Source organism: Lontra canadensis, unplaced genomic scaffold, assembly GCF_010015895.1.
Source record: "Lontra canadensis isolate GAN:19392208 unplaced genomic scaffold, GSC_riverotter_1.0 scaffold88, whole genome shotgun sequence".
In the NCBI taxonomy this organism is placed as follows: Eukaryota; Metazoa; Chordata; class Mammalia; order Carnivora; family Mustelidae; genus Lontra; species Lontra canadensis.
The window spans coordinates 263637-280351 of record NW_022631082.1 but is presented as its reverse complement, the minus strand read 5'-3'; the positions used below and the strand labels follow the sequence as shown (position 1 = coordinate 280351).

At 58.6% G+C, this 16715-nt stretch overlaps 1 protein-coding gene across 8 annotated transcripts in view; it reads right to left on the bottom strand.

The window, feature by feature from the left end:
- CELF5 (CUGBP Elav-like family member 5) overlaps positions 1 to 16402 on the bottom strand; it is a 48304-nt gene extending 31902 nt beyond the window's left edge. For all 8 annotated transcript variants that reach the window (XM_032883524.1, XM_032883523.1, XM_032883525.1 and 5 more), the window contains exon 1: positions 16115 to 16402. In XM_032883524.1, the coding sequence (XP_032739415.1) occupies positions 16115 to 16373 (259 nt within the window). In that variant the 5' untranslated portion in view covers positions 16374 to 16402. The remainder of the gene's footprint in view (positions 1 to 16114) is intronic.
- Positions 16403 to 16715: the final 313 nt, after the last annotated feature.

Below are 16715 nucleotides of genomic sequence, written 5' to 3'. Positions count from 1 at the left end.
CTAGGGCCGGAAAGAAATCAAGCAGAGCCAAGAAAGTGGACTGCAGGGAGATGTGAGATAGAGACAAAACCCTTCTACTTGGGCCCATTCTTGCCCGCGAGGCCTCATTTGCAGAACATGGAGTGTGCTGGTCCCGGGAGGCTAGGACAGGACCCCCGAGCCACCTTCTAGGCCATCTGCCTCTGGGTCCAGAGAATGTTTTCAGCCAGAGGGACGCTGTCCCCGGTGCTGAAACTCTCGCTTGTTTTCCTGACCCACTCTCTTCCTGATATCTCAGTTTCTCTTTTTTAATTGGGTAAAATGTGTGATGTTCACCACTTTCTGGGTAAACACAGCCTTGATTTTCAGTTTCTGTTAGGGATGATTGGATCTCCCTCCCCAAAATTCATCTGTTGCTCTCCTAACCCCTCAGGACCTCAGAATGGGACCTTATTTGGAAAACGAGCCATTGCAGATGTAATGAGTTAAGGTGAGGTCATAGGTTAGGACCAGCCCCAGTGCCATAGGACTAGTGTCCTTAAAAAAGGAGGACATCGGGGCGCCTGGGTGGCTCAGTGGGTTAGAGCCTCTGCCTTCAGCTCAGGTCATGATCTCAGGGTCCTGGGATCGAGTCCAGCATCGGGCTCTCTGCGCGGCAGGGAGCCTGCTTCCCTCTCTCTCTGCCTGCTTCTCTGCCTACTTGTGATCTCTGTCTGTCAAATAAATAAATAAAATCTTTAAAAAAAAAAAAGAGGACATCTGGGCACCGAGACACACATTCTGGGGGAAGCCCATGGGATTATGAAGGCAGAAATCGGGGTGAAGTATTCACAAGCCCAGGGACAGTAAGGACCTCCAGGGACAGTGAGGACTTCCAACAAACCACTAGAGGATGGGAGAGACTGGAACCAGGTTCTCCGTCCATCTCAGAAGGAAACAGCTCAAGCCACACTTTCATCTCAGACTTCTGGCTCCCTGGACGGTGAGCAAACATGGTTCTGTTTTTGAAGCCCGCTGGTTTGTGGTACATTTTCTCAGCAGCCCTAGCCAACGAATACCGTCCCCAACCAGTACAGACTTTTACTGGTATTAATTAAGTTCCCGGGCTTCTAATACTAATAAACTTGTACTCAGTAATGATTCACTCAGTCCTTATAGCAACCCCACAAAGTAGCTGCTAGTATTGTCTTCATTTTACAGATGAGGGTCTGGGGCACGGAGTGGGCAAGTGACTTGCCCAGGGTCACACAGGTGGTAAGCGTGTGCTCATTCAGGCTCCACTCTGGGGCACACTGCCTGGAGCTTGCATCTTTTAAAAAATTTACCCAGGGCCTAGGGGAGGATCTCAGGTCCCTGACTCACCCCTCCCTAAAAGGAGTTTTAAAATAGTGCCAGGATCAAATGCTGGGTCGAGGGCCATGGACGCCATTTTAATTTTTCAAGGTCTGTTTGCGGCATCCTAGTCCCAGAGAGACCTTTTGAGGGAAGCCACAACCCACCCAAAGCTTACACTGGGTAAACCTCTCATCTCAGTTTCAGTCCTGGCCACACCTACCCACACATCAGCCTCCCCAATGACAAGGCGGCCAGGCCTGGTGTCCAGCAGCCCCTGCCCCTGCTGGCCAAGCCCTGGGGTCCTTCCCAGTATGCTCAGCACCTGACCATCCCTTCACACCCACACCCATTTTCAAAGCCTGGACCAGGACGGACCTGGGGTGGTGGGCTGTCAATGCCCACAGATCTCTCTAGGCCCAAAGACAGAGCAGGGACCAAGATGGGGGAATCATTGGGGAACAAGAGTATGTATGTATGAAAGTTTCCTGATAACTAGATCTGTGTCATCACAGCTCCCTTGGGAGGCAGGGAGCTCCCCATCTCTAGAGGTAAGCAGCAGGGGCTCCCCAGAGAGGAAACTTCTTTGCCAGAGAATCCTGAGAGACCTTCCTCATGCTAAGATCCTCTGCTCTCTGGTCTGAGATCTGAGCTTTTGGGATTTCATGACTCAAAGTTGGAATGACAATAATAATAGTGTCCACTGAGCACCATACATCCTGCGGGGCGCGTCACCGCTATCAACCCTCAGTCCTCAGACTAGCCCAAGAGAACTGCATTGTTGTGTTTATTATTATTATTATTATTATTATTATTATTATTATTTTAAAGGTTTATTTATTTAGAGAGAGTGAGCACGGGGTGGGGGAGGGGCAGAGGGAGAAAGAATCCCAAGCAGACTTCCTGCTGAGCATGGAGCCGGACTTGGGGCTCGATCCCACGACCCTGAGATCACGACCTGAGCTGAAACCAAGAGTCAGACGCTCAACCGACTGAGCCACCCAGGGGACCCGGTATTTTATTTATGATTATTTCCATTTTACAGGTAAGGAAACTCAGACAGCAGCCACCAGGTTAACACAGTGATGGGGCCAGAGGCCAGATCAGAAACCCAGAGGACTAACTCCTGTCTGTTCCTCCTCGACCTCTATCTTCTCCCTCTTATAAAGACAGTAGTAGTGGTGACAATGGCTCCTTCACAGAGCACCAGGACAGGGTGGCCCACTCTCTTGGGGCTGGGCTCCACCCCCCTCGCCTCCTCCCCTCCTTGCAGGAACCCGGCAGGGCGGGTTACACACAGTAGTGTGGGGGGGGGCGGGTGGGGAGGCTTGCCTAAGACACACAGCAGGAAAGGGCAGAGCTGGAGTTGGAGCCCGGGGCATCTGACATCACGGGTTTCACTCCCATCCACTGCACGGAGAGGCTTTGATCTCCAGGGTGTGTATGTGGAGTGGCAGGGGCTCCCAATTCTGCCATCTTCCCTGAAATTCACTCAAAACCTTGGATACGTTAAGACAAACGTGGCCTGAAGAGCATCTATGAAAAGATAACATCCGTATCTGCATGACCCCATTGCCCAGGGCTCTCCCCACAGCCCACAAGGACACTTCTCTATCCAGCCCGGGAGATACTGCCTCTGGGGGGCGGGGGACAAAGGTGGCCATGGTCCCTCTGTAGCACCCGTCTCTGTTCACCCTGGGCTCTGGGGACAATGTCCTCATTAAAAGGGAATCCTAAGACTCGGAGGTTGGGAAGAGGCATGTGTGGTCAGCCTGGGGCAGCAGAGGGTGGGACAAAGGGCTAGGGGAAGCCCAGAGGACTGGGGATGGCTCTGTCTGGCATTAAGGGTGTAGGGAGCAGGCTGGGGAGTGTGGCAGGTGTCGAGAGACGCTGCTGGGGGGCAGGGAGAATAAACGGGGCCCCAAGGACTTTGAGCAGCAGGTGAGGAGAATGAACTGAGTTGAAGGCAGTGGGGAGCCCCAGAAGATGTGCGGGCAGGGGAGGGCACAGGGGTGTGTGCTGGGAAGATCTGGGACCAGCCTGGAGGAGGGACTGGAGCACAGGCCAGAGGCTAAAGGTCAGGGGAGGCGAAGACTGAGCTGGGGCCTTGGAGGCAGAGAGGAAAGATGGGTGGGACACTCCGAGGGGGTCTCTGGGGGGCAAGGGGCTGGGGGTGGAGGTAAGGCGGAAGGCCAGGGCCATCCCTGGGAGGGTGCAGCAGATTGTATGGTGGCCCTCCAGGAAAGATAGCGTACGCCCCAGACCCTGTGCGTGGGACCTCATTTGGAAAAAGGGACTGTGTCCATGTAATTAGAGATCCTGAGATGAGATCCATCCTGGATAACAAGGTGGACCCCAGATCCGATGACAAATGTCCTTGTAAGAGACAAGAGGAGACACAGAGAGAGGAGACACCGTGTGAAGACGGAGGCACAGATGAAGGGATGCGGCCAAAAGCTAAGGGGAACCTGGAGACCCTGGAAGCTGAAGGAGGCAGGAAAAGCTGTCCCCCTGAGCCTCAGGAGGGAGCACAGCCTCTTGATCTCGGACCCTGGCCTCGAGGACTGGGCGAGAAATCTGCTGTTTCAAGCCAAGTTTGTGGTCATTTGTGACCGACGTCCCAGGAGGCTCACAGAGATGGAGACCCAGTAGGAAGAGCAGTTTGGAAGAAAGATGCAGAATCTGGTTTGGGTCCTCAGACCCAACTGGGGGTTTGGGGGACATCAGGGGAAGGACCGGCCCCCCCAGGACTGGCTAAAAGTCCCCCAAATGGCCCAGCAAGGCAGTACCCACTGAGCAGAGCCAAGCCCTGGGTCAGACGCCACGGCCTCAGGTGGAACCCTCCTTCTAAACTGGCGGGTATCTGTATCCCATGTTACAGATGCATTAAACCCAGATCAGAGAGGCTTAGCAATTTTCCTGAGGTCACACAGCAAGTCACAAACAAGGCCTAGAACTGAATCCAACCTAGGGGTAGGCAAAGGGCTTCTGAAGTTTCAGAAAATCCCAGAGTGAGGGGGACTACTTGAGTGGTCTAAACAAAAACTGTTTTTAAAGCTTTTTCTCTTCTTAGGAGTCATGGTGGATATTTTCATGCCTAAGTGTAGGATTTCAGTCACTTCTGGGGAGCCGGGCAGGTCTGGGAACTGGCCGCGTCCCCTGGCACCCCGCGCTCGGGCTCTCAGCCACCACCCTGGAGCTTGCCACGCCCTGGTCCGCACACCCCCACCTTCATCTCTGTCCCCATTCTTCCTCCTCCACCCCTGCAGCCCAGCCCCAGTGTCCCTTCCAGAGGTGGGGGTCAGGCACCCCTGCAGCTCTCTCCAGCCTGTGTGGGTCTCTAACTGCCCATCAGGAGTTACTGACCCACTGGATTGGGAGTCCCTAAGCTGAGCGTGGGAACCAGGTGAGCTGGCCACGGACATGTCCCCAGGGCCCAGCCCTGGGCCCAGCATGCTGCGTGCTCAGCAGAATTTGGCCGCAGCTCACGGCCTCCATGCTGATCGAGCACCCATCCACGCCCTCCTGGACCTGCGGCGGGGCCCCTCCGCCTGGTCTCCCTGAGGGCACCGCTGCCGCCCTCCGCCCCACAACTGGCCCTCCTCCAGGGGGCCACCAGAGGGCGCCTGTGAGCACCTCCTCAGCCCACAGCCCTCCAGGGCTCTTACCTTCCTGGGGTACAAGCCCAAGTACTCCCCACGCAGTCCCTAAGACCCCACATGACCTGTTTTGTCCCATCCCTGTCCTCCCCTCCTCCCTCTCTCCCCCTAGCCCGCTCTGACCCAGACACACACACCTCCTCTGCTCCTCTGACACGCCAGGCCCTCCTGCCCCAGGACCTTTGCACGGGCTATTCCAGAATGCACTCTGCCAGATCTCTGCACAGTTCATTCCCTTCCTTCAGATCGTGCCTCAAATGTCACCTCCTTAGGGAGGCCTCCTTTGAGCACCATGTGTAAGGTTACGGCCCCCCATCGCCCCCTCCCCCAGCTCTATTTTTCCGGTGCCCTCATCACCCTCTGCATGACGCACACAGGTTTCCCTCGCTATCCAGAAGTTGAGCGCTCCTGCGAAACCTTCCGACAGCCCGAATGGCATACAGCAAGGAAGCAACCACCATTAATTTACATGGAAAACTTCTTGAACATTCCCAGACTCAAAAAACAACCTCTTAGGCTTTTCAGATACTTCAGGACACGTCTCGCTAATGGATGCACGAATGAACCAAGATAACGCGCAGATGCTCACACAATTTGGAGCCCTGGACCCTGATGCGTGGATGTCCAGCGTGGTCCTGGGGAAGGAGCCCGGTGGGGCGGCGCTCGCTGCCGGGGTGGGGGAGGGGGGAGCATGGCCTCTGGGACAGCTCCCTGCAAAACCAGGGCATAAAAACAAAAATCCCCTTCAGGTTTCCTTCGGTTACCAAAAAGAGGTACTCACAGAGGCCTTTTGTAGGTTTTTACATGTTTGACTCGGGGGCTGCGGGGGGACTTAGATATCACCCGGCACACAGCAGGTGCTCAATGGACACTTGTTGGCTGAATGCTTGCATTTTCAAGCTGACCTGCTGATATCAAGGCAACTCTTTGAGGGCAGGGACATTTGATCGTTTGCATCCCTCCCCTTTCTTAACATGCGTGGCACGGACTTATTCAGCATTTCCTGAGCACCTATTATGCACCAGCTATACGGCAGAAACAGACGACAGAAAGTCTCCCGTGTTCACTGCTGATCACCAGCATCTCCTGTTTCCCTCACCAGCAAGGACGCGACCACAGCTAGTTGTGCGAACCCTCCTCCCAAATCCCTTGGGCCCCCACGCCCCTGCCCCCCAGGTGCCCCATGTTCTTGGTCTTTAACCTTGGCTCTGTGATCTAGCCTGGCCCAGGGCCGCTCACCGCTGTGTGATCTTGGGTCACTTAACTTCTCTGAGGCTCCACTAAGAATTACAGAAGACACTCCCCTGTGCTGTGGGGCCACCCTCCACCAGCCACCTGCCCCTGGACGCCCTCTCTGCTCCCCTCCATCCTCTCAGCCCCAAGCTGTCCCCACTTGCTGACAAGAGCGGGGCTGACAGGCTCCCTCCCGTATCCATCACCCCTCCCCTCACTCACAAACTCATTGGCTCACGCTCCTGGACCCCTCTGGCCAGTGCACCAGCTCAGGGGGCACCTCCCCCCTCCCTGCCTTGACTCCTTAGCTGCCACTGCTGACTTCTCCTGTGCCCCAGACTTACGCAGTGGGGCTTCCCAGGCCTCGACAGGACACGCACCCCCAGTCTCCTGCCCGCAGCTGTCTTGATTTCTCTCACAGACTGTCCCCACTGCTACGCCACTGGTCCCTCCATCCGTACACCCACCCACCCACCTGTCCATCCATCCGTCCACCCAGCCATCCATTTTCCCACCTGCTATGTTCCAGGCACAATTCTAGGCCCGGGGGACATAGCAGTGAACACAAAAGGCAAAAATCTCCGTCCTAATGGAGTTTGCAGTCTCAGGGCGGGGTGGTGGAGAAAGGCAAAATCATGTAAGAAGCAAAATCTATGATCTGCGTTATGTCAGAAGTCTTCATTTTCACAGGAAAAAGAGCAAAGCAGGGAGCCAGGGTTTGGGGTGCTGGAGGGTGGCTGTGCTTATATCACGTCTGCGGGGAGGCGGCCCCAAGAAGGTGAGGGTTGAAAGGCAAGAGGAAGGCGGATGCTAGTATCTGGGGGGAGGAGCCTTCGCCAAGGAGGTGACCTCTGAGCAGGACCTGGAGGAAGAGATAGAGGAGCCCTGCAGAGCTTTGGGAGAACAGCATCTCGGGTAACAGGGATGGCTCATGCAAAGGCCCTGGGGCAGGACTGGCTTGGTGCATTGGACAAAAGGCAAGGAGGCCTGTGTGTCTGGAGCAGAGTGGGTGAGGGGGAGAGAGGGAGGCAGGGAGGGCAGGGAGGGGCAGGGCAGGTCATACAGGGTCTTGGCTGCAGAGAGGACTCTGGTCACTCCGGAACAGGGCCATCCCAGACACTATGGGGGCGCTGGGCAGCATCCCTGGTCCCCACCCACTGGACGCCAGGAACACCACCAGTTGTGACAACCACAGACATCCTGAGCATCACCCGGTGTCCCCTGGGGGCACCACTGTCTCAGGGGAGAACCACTTTGCTAGATCCCTTCCTCTTCCTCACCTCCCCCACCGAGAGCTGATGATTTGACCCTTTAACTATGTCTCCCCGGGACCTTCAGGCCAAAGCCAAGATTGCCTGCCTTTGCAGCCCTTCCCGCCTTACCGCTGCTGCCTTCCGGACTCTTTTCTTATTCCCTCCGCTGCCCTTCCCCCGCCCCCCCCATCCACTTGTAACTCCCCAGACACACAGCCTCCAGGCCTCGGGTGCCGACCCTGGAATTCCAGCCCCTCCCCCATAGCCCTGCTCTCCTCTATGCTGTTTCCCCCCAAATCACTGTAGAATACACATAGCATAACTTTACCGTCTTAACCATGTCTAAGCGCACACTCACCCGGTCCTGCGACCACCCCCACCCTCCAGCTCCAGAGCCTTCCATCTCCCCACATGGAGACTCTGTCCCCACAAAGCACGACACACCACCCCTGCCCCAGCCCCGGCCCCCACCCCCTCCTCTCTGTCCTTGTGGACGGGACTCCTCTGGGGCTCTCCTGGGAGTGGGGTCCTACGGGACGGGCCTTCTGGGTCTGGTTCCCTTCGTTGAGTCCCGTGTCCTCGGGGTCCCTCCATGTGGTGGCAGGGGTGAGGGTCCCCTCTTTCCTGAGGCTGGACCGTGTTCCCGCGTGGCGACGACCGCGCCGCGTGTATTGGTCCATCCGTCAGCGGACACGGGCTGTTTTGCACGTCTGGCCGCCGTGAGCTGTGCTGGGAACACCCGTGTGCAAACAGCTCTCGGAGACCTTCAGTCCTTCCGGGTCCGTGTGAGCTGTTGGCTCATACGGCAACGGGTGTCAGTGTTTTGAGGAACTGCCAGACCATCTTCCCCAGCACCGCCCCAGCACGCATCCCCCAGCCGTGCGTGAGGGCTCCGGTCTCTCCACATCCTCGCGGTCACTCCCGTCTGCTCTGTTTTCAAACAGCTGTCCCGGGGCGCGCGGGCTGGTGCCTCCTTGTGCTGCTGGCACGCGTTCCCGCAGCACCTTCAACCCCAGCTCGTCCGCTCCGCTCGCCCCCAGCACACACCACCACCCCATAGGGCCCGCACAGACGTCTGTCCAACTCCCAGAGCCGTGGGCTCCCCGTGGACACAGGTGGGGGGGTAGGGGGTGAAGAGATGAGCCCTCAGCCCCGACCGTGTGTGGGTCCTCAGGGAGGTCTCCTCCCCTGCCTGGGCCTCCATCTCCCCCTGTGGTGAGGTTTCTCTGGGCCCCCCCCAGCCGCAGTGGGGGTCCCTCACCTGCTCCTTCCCCCAAGCAGAGGGCCAGGGACAAGGACGCCCTCTCCCAGCTTTCCCATGTTTATCCTGACCGCGCCGCCGGGCAATCCGCCATCCTCAGGAGGCCCTCGGAGGGGCTGGGGCAACGACAATGTTGGCAGAAAGCTCTATCTGCTCTCCAAGACCCTCTGTGCCTTAGTTACCCCATCTGGAAAACGCAGATTCTGAGCTCCCTAAGGGACCCTGTCTTTTCCCTGCTCACCGCCTTCAAGGGCTCCCACCTCACTCAGGGTAAAACCCACCATCCCAGCGTCCACAGGCCCACAGTCCATCCCAGCACAACTGGCCCTGACCCCTCCTCCCTCCCTCCCCTCACTCTCTCTGCCCCAGCCACGTAGGCCTTCTCGCTTCTCCTCTGACAGGTCAAACTCATTCTGACCTCAGGGCCTTTGCGTGTGCTGTTTCTGGTCCTGGAATGCCTTTCCCTTGGCTTCAGAACCACAGCTTCCTCATCTGTCATTCAGATGAGAGGCAAGGGAGGCAAGGTGCGTTGTCACCTCCAACACACATCCTCCTTTAGCTCCTTCGTGGCAGCTCATTGCATTCTAAATCTTACTGATTTGTTTCCCCATTTGTTATCAGTCCCTCCTCTGCCTGGGATTGCTTTGCATCCCCAGAGCCCACCTCAGTGCCTGACACATACTAGAGACTTGACAGACAATTGTTGACCATACGACCGCCTGGCCCTGTATCGAGGACCGCTACAATATGAAGGACATCACTCAGAGTCATTATACTAATCACATGATACAAGTGAACTCTAATTTCTATAATCTAGTCTGTAAGACAGCTGTCAATATTCCTTCTCTTTTACAAACGAGGAAGCTACAGCTCAGAAAAAGTGAGGTGGCTTGTCTAAGATCCCCCAGAAGCAACAAAGCAGAGACAGGAACAGAAACCAAGCCTGTCCGACTGCAAACCTGACGGGTCATCCCCACCCATCATGTGAGGAAGAAGGTGGTAAATGCTGGGGAGGTATCCATCGTCCACACACGCATCCACCCGTCCATCCATCCACCCACCCATCATCTGTCTACCCATCCGTCCTTCCATCTACCACCTACCCATCTACTCATCCATCCATCCATCCACCCACACATCCATCCGTCCATCCATCCATCCATCCATCCATCATCTGTCCGTCCATCTATCCATCCACCCACACACCCATCCATCAGTCCATTCAGGCTTCCACTCACCTACCTGTTCTTTCATCTACCAATCCACTCATACATCCGCCAACAAATTGTCATCCATCCATCCACCCATCCATCCATCCATGCCTGGGCCAATCTACTCACTGACCCGTCCATCTATCCGTATCGCAGCCAGCCTACCCGCCTGGACCCGCCCACTCCCCACCTTCCCATCCTCTCACTCCCCCATGCCCTCATCTATCCACATGTTTACTTCCAAACAGCGAATAAGACACTGTCCTTGCCCTCCTAGAGCACATGTATCAGTGGCGACCCCCAGGACCCCAGGCCAACAGGACATTGCTAGGTCAGTGTCTTCCAAACCTAGTAGCCCCTTCCTCTGTCACTGGTTGTCTTTGGCCCAAGGACCGCCAGCCTCCCTCGATGACCTTTACCCTGAGTCTTCATCTCCACACTCACACCTCTGTCTCTGCTGCCTTCCCTCCTCTTCCAAAGTGGGTCAAGCCTCAGTCCTGGAGGTTGCGAGGCCTCAATACATTGCTGTGTGACTTGGGGCTGAGTGCTGAGCCCCAGGTCCTCATGTGACCCGTGTGGGGGAGGGGAGCTTGATTTTTCTGAGGACACGAGTCTGCTTCTTTGCACTCCTCTTCCCCCACAGTGCGGGTCCACCCCACGGGGAACCTTCCTCTCTTTTCATCCAGGTGTGTAGGAAGTAAGCATATCCTGAATGAGGCTGTGAGGCCAGAAAGAGGCCAGCGACGGCAGGTAAAGACACATGAGGTGCCCTTTCCACGCAAGTCCGACTTCCTCCCCTGCTCTACACTTGTCCATGGCTCCCCAGTGCCCTCCATCTGGGATCACAGGCCCTGCAGGCCCTTGCTGACTCTCTGGCCTCATCTCCCACGTCTCACCTAATGCTTTCTATGCTCCACGCACCCAGGCCTCTGTAAACCCGGCTGCCTCTGCCCACGGGCATGAGGGCAGGGACGGCTGCCCAGCGCACTCTCTGCTGTGTCTCACGCGCATCGCTGGGCCTGGGACACAGTAAGCGCTTCTGTGAATGAACAAATGAGATGTTTCCCCACCGCACCAACTCCTATTCGTCTTTCAAAGACCCTAAAGCCCTCCTCTGTGCAGCCGGAGACCACAGGCAGAGCCCCCGATTCCCTGTCCCGTTCCCCCCGCGCTGCTTCCCTGTCTCTGCCCTGGCCCTGACCATCGGCTCTAGACGCTCATGGCCAGCTCTGTCCTGGCATCAGAGGGCCTTCATCCTGCCTCACCCAGGACGAGACAAGGCCCCGGAGGTTTTCGGGAAGTGTTGGCCGGATGAATGAATGAATGAATGAATGAACAAACGAACGGGCACCTGAGTGAGTGCGGCCTTCCTGAGCGTCCCTGACGGCCAGGTTCTCATCTGCCAGGGTCAGGGGTGAGAGAGAGAGACATGAGCCCACACCAGACATAGCTCCTGGGCCCACCCCCAATGCCAGAGCCTCTCGGAAGAGCCCTGCTAGATAAGTCCCATGTCAGAAGGGGACACTGGGACTCCAAGGACCCCTTCCTGCTTTACCCACCAGGGCAAAACCTCCGCCCCTCTCCCACCAGAAGTTTCCAGAGTTAACACTGCTCTGGGCCTTTGCACATGCTGTTCTCTGTGCCAGGAACACCTGTCCCCTTCAACAGATCCTTCTCACATGATGTCAGCTTGGTCACATGATGAGCCCAGCCCGGTGCCAAAAGGCTTAACTGCCTACCATTCTGGTCCTCACCATCCCCGCCCTCTGAGATGGAAAGCCCCGCAGCAATCCCATTCCTGTAGGTGGCAACACGGTCAGCTGGTAAGAAGCACAGAAACCAGACTCATCTCAAGGCCAAGTTTGGAATGGCTCTTTCACACTGACCACCTCCTCCAGGAAGCCCTCCTGGTCTCCATACCTGCAGGAACCAGGGCTCCTCTGGGTTGTCCCTGGAGGCGTGTGTTTCCACCATCACAACCCTAACAGCAATGCCTTTGACCTCCTCGTTCCTCACTGTGTCCTCCTGCCAGGCTGGGATTTGAAGGCAGGTCAGGTCTTGGGGGACATTTCTATCTGTGTTGTTCGACATCGTATCCTGGGTCTAGAACGGGGCCTGGTGCTCAGTAAATGTTGGTTATATGGGTCGATGGAGACATGGGTCTCATTCACTCCATCGTGAATCCCGGACCGATTCCCATTCCCGCAGCTTCCCACGTCCCCACAAACGCGGCACACAGTTGGTGCTCAGTCAAGGCTCTCTGCCTGAAGGAGGGCAGAAGTGATGCCACAGTCACAGCCTGAAAGGCCCCGAGGGCCTCCTAAAAGCCTGTTAAATCAGGGAAGAATGGGCGGCTGGGGAAACTGAGGCACAGAGGCGGGGCATGCCTAGCTCTGACTCCGGCCCCCAGCACCCCCATGCGGCCATTCTCACCTCACCATCTCCTCCCTCCGCGTCCCCGCCAGGCAGCCCTCCGTCTCCTGGGGCTGGGCTCTCACGCCTCAGAGCTCAGTGTGCTCCAGCCGCCCCTCCTGCCACCATCCCAGCAGCTGGTGCTCCCATGGAAACCACAGGCCTCCACCCGGCCCCCCCACCTGCAGCAGCCCCCCTCGCAACCTCCGCTTTAAGACAAATATTGTCATTAACATGCAAATGCATATACGATTACCATAAATGGGGGGCCTGCGGCCGGCCGAGCCCTATGGCGGGGGCCCCCAGGCAGGGTGGGCATTGATGCTTGGCCCCCCTCGGGAGTGAGGGACCGCTTGGCCACACCAGGCACCTCCGTGAGCCCCCTCTGAGGGCGCCGTCCCCTGGCTGGGACCTGGTGGAGGGACATGGGGACACTGGCCAGTGGGAGCACGACCCCCCCACCCCCGGCCTGAGCTCTTGGTGAGGCACAGGTCTGAGTGGAGAAGCGGCCTTGCTCCCCCCATGCTGCCCCTTCTCCTTGGTTCTCCCTGCCTCCCCCGCCTCTCCCTGGCTGTGTGTGTGTGTGTGGAGGGTCCTCCCCTGCCCCTGTTCCTCTCAGTCTCTGTGTCTCCTTCTCTCCTTCTGCTCTGAGTCTCTCTCTGTCTCTCCTTCTGTCTCTTCTGTCTCTGAATCTGTTTTTCTGTCTCTCTGTCTCCATCCCTTTCTCTCTTAAAAACAAAACAAGCCAGCGCCCAAGGGCCTGCCCTCCTTCTGAGGACTGTGTCCTTCCCATCCTCCCCCTCCCCTGCCACATTCCCAGAGCCCCAGGCCTGGCTGGACCATCCCTTGGTCTCAGCAGGGTACCCAGCACACCATCCCTGAGGCATCCTGCCTCCCGTCACAGCCCCTTCCCTCCCCAACACCATCTTGGAGGGCCCTGACTTGGCTGGGGGGAACCTGTCACCTCTCCATCACACAGACAGACTTTTGTATTCCCTGGGCTGGAGGGAGACAGGTGGGGGACAGCGGGGGATCCAGCTCCGCTTGGTCCTCGAGACCCAGTCCCGGACCCTCCGAGCCTCAGTTTCCCTTCCACGTGAAAGGCGCTAAAGCTCACAGCCCACCTCAGGGGTGACCCCTTCAGCGGGCACTGAACCCGCCCCAGGTATGACAGTTAAGGATGAGATGACCCTTAGAACGAGGGTGACGAGGACGACGCTGGGTGGCCCTTGCTGCATGGGGAGCCGGTGGCACGGTGACCCACTTCACCCTCTCTGGCCCTCCAGCACCCCTGCTGCCCCTAGTCATGGGATCCCCTAGCATTCAGGAGCCCAGAAGGCTCTGGGCAGGGGGGTGGGGAGGATTCCCCTCCCTTCTACCCCCCCCAGGACCACACCCCCAACCCCACTACTCTCAGCACCGACAGCAGGTGTCCTGTACCCTGTTGTCTCCCCAGGAACTAAACCAGATCACCCCCATTTCCCATTCATCACTCCCTTTGGCTGAGACCCAGAGAGGGGCAGCCACGGGCCACAGGTCCCACAGCAGAGCCCCAAACACTGTGGGTCCTCGAGACCCCCTCATCTCCAGCTTGCCCCCCCCAGCCCCTTCCCACAGGCGAGGCCCAGCCAGGCCCAGCACAGGTGGGATCAGGAAAGAGATCCATCCTTGACCTGCAGGCATCGGGGAGTGGATGTGAGGACAGGCCCCCTGCCCTAGCCACAGGCCCTCCATCCAGGACCCCTGGGACGTGGAGGGTGACAGGCAGGTGTCTGTCAGGTGACACACTGTTTCCTAATTTTCCCCCACCTGAGAAAGCCCCTGAGGTGTCCCTAATCCAAGAATTTCCAGCCAGAAAAACATAACCGCACATTCAAGGGGTCTTGCTCTGTGACAGTGGGGGAAACTGAGGCTCCGGCCACAGTCGCTCTTTTCTTCCTGGCCAAGGGGGCGGGGAGGGGGGCGCCAGGGGAGACTTAAAAAATGAGAAAAGGGGAAAGAAAGGAAGGATCACCCCGCTTGGCCATCTCCAGCTCCCTGTAGGCTTCCTCGATCCAGAGCTCACTGACAGCCTCTCAGCCCAACATTCGGGGGCCGTGCAGACACCCCCTCCAGCCTCCAACAGAATCTTTCTAGAAATGGGCCCTCCAGGCATACTCAGGGTAGGGGCTTGAGGAAAGAGCCCTCACGCAGCCGTGGACCCCTGAGCGTGATTCATGGATGAATGGAAACCCCCCACCCTCCTAGTTCACATAGAAGAATTGGATTTTCCAAGCCTGATTTTTTTTCTTTTCTTTTCTTTTTTTTTTGGTGATGGTTGGATTTGAAAAAAGGTGGGGGATGGGAGGGGCTTCTTTTCTCCCCTAAGATACCAGCTGGAGGGTCTAGCTACAGTGACAGGCCCTTGCTCCATCCCACCAGACTCTCCCCATGGCCTGCCCGGTCTGATCCATCCATCCATCCATCCATCCATCCATCCATCCTTCCTTCCATCCATCCAACAAACATGTATTCATGCTTCCCATGCCTGCAACAGAGAGGAGGACAGAGACAAGCAGGGTCTGAAATAGGTCATGGGCCCTGGTCCGTCCCCCAGGCACCTCCAGGGTCTTGTCAGGGCTGCGCAGCACAAAGCCTACACCATCCCCACCCTCGGTCGCCAACATCTTTACAGGAGAGCCGTCAAGGCTACCGTAATTCAGACAGCGGCCCACGATTGGAGCCCAGGGCTGGGGCCACAGTCCCCCGGCACCTCCTCCCAGCATCCCATCGGAGAGAGAATCAGGTGGGAGGGAGGTGGGCAGGCCTTCCCACCCCTCCTGCCTCCCCCACTGGGCTCCCAGGTCGCCCACGCCTCCCTGTCCACCCTGGGATCTGGGCTCTGCCAGATGGACAGTCCAGGCTCATCGTCTTTGGCCTCAGACCTCAACACATTGCTAACAGGCTAGGCCAGTTTTAACTTGAGCCAAAGGTGGAGGCAGGGAGGGGGAGGGCAGAGAAATGGAGGGGGGACACTGATCCAAACAGAGAGGATGGGCAGAGGGGAGGGCACGCCATAGCATTTTAACCACCCAAGGCTGGGGAAGCTGGCGCCACCACCACCACCACCCCTGCCTCGCTCAGCTCCCTGATACCCCCACGCCGCTTTCTTTGTAGTTACCGATTAGCCCGGGGTCCTGGGCATCCGTATTCCCTGCGGCTGGCCGGACCTGCCCCACTGGCCTGGCTTTGTGAAAATGACCAAAGCAATGGAGTCCAGAGATGCAAACTTTCCCGACGGGGCCTGGGGAGGCCGAATGAATGGGGGGGCGGGGAGGGGGGGCGATGTTCAGGCAGCTCCCCCAGCAAAGGGGCAGGAAAGAGTGGGTGAGGGGGGGAGGAAGGGGTGGGGGTCCAGGGGGAATGGGAGGGAGAGGCAGAGAGAGAGAGAAGGATGCTGGGGGGGGAGAGGATGGGAGGTAGAGGGAGATGGGAGAGGAGAGAAAAGGAAAGAGAGAGGGAGAGGGAGAGAGAGGATGCCGGAAGGTGGGGAGGGAGGGAGAGGGGGCGGAGGAGGGGAGGGGGCCAGCTCGAATCTGTCAGCTGCACCCCCAGAGGGGGGAGGAGGGGTGGGTGGAAAAGGGGGGGGAGAAATGATGCCGTGGCAGAGGCGAGCAGAGGGAGGAGGTGAGGAGAGGAGGGCTGGGGGAGAGAAGATGCCGGAAGGTGGGGTGGGGAGGCCGACGGAGGGGAGGGGGAGGGAGGGGAGGGGAGGGAGGGGGCCGGGACGCCCACCTTTGTGCATGCCCGTGTAGGGGTCTTTGAGCACCGTGAGCTCGTAGATGCGGCCGAACTGCTCGAAGAGCGGCTTGAGGTCCTTCTCGTCCAGGTTGCGCGGGATCTGGCCCACGAAGAGCTTGATGGCGTCCAGGTCCTTCATGCCGTCGGGCTGCCCCCCGGGGGGCTCGGGCCCGCTGCTGCCCACGGGCGAGGGCCGCGTCTGCAGGAGCTGCTGCTGCTGCCGGCGCGCCTCGCTCTCGGTCAGGCGGGCCATGGCGGGCGCAGGCGGGCGGCGGGCGCGGGACCGAGCCGGCGGCGGCGGCGGCGGCGGCGGCGGCGGGCGGCGGGCGGCGGGCGGACTCGCAGCTGGAGCGACGGACGCCGCCTCCCGCCTCTCTCCCGCCCCGTCCCCGCGCCCTCCTCCCTCCTCCGCGCGCCCGCTCGCTCCAGCATCAGGACCACAAAAGGGCGGCTCCGCAGCGGCCCCTGGCGGCCGGAGCGCGCCTCGCCGCGGCGGCGCCCCCCGCCCCCCGCCCCCCGCCCCCCGCGTGCCGGGCGCCCGGCGCGGGCGGGGAAACCGAAGGCAGGGCGGACCTGCCTTCCAGGGCGCCGCTCC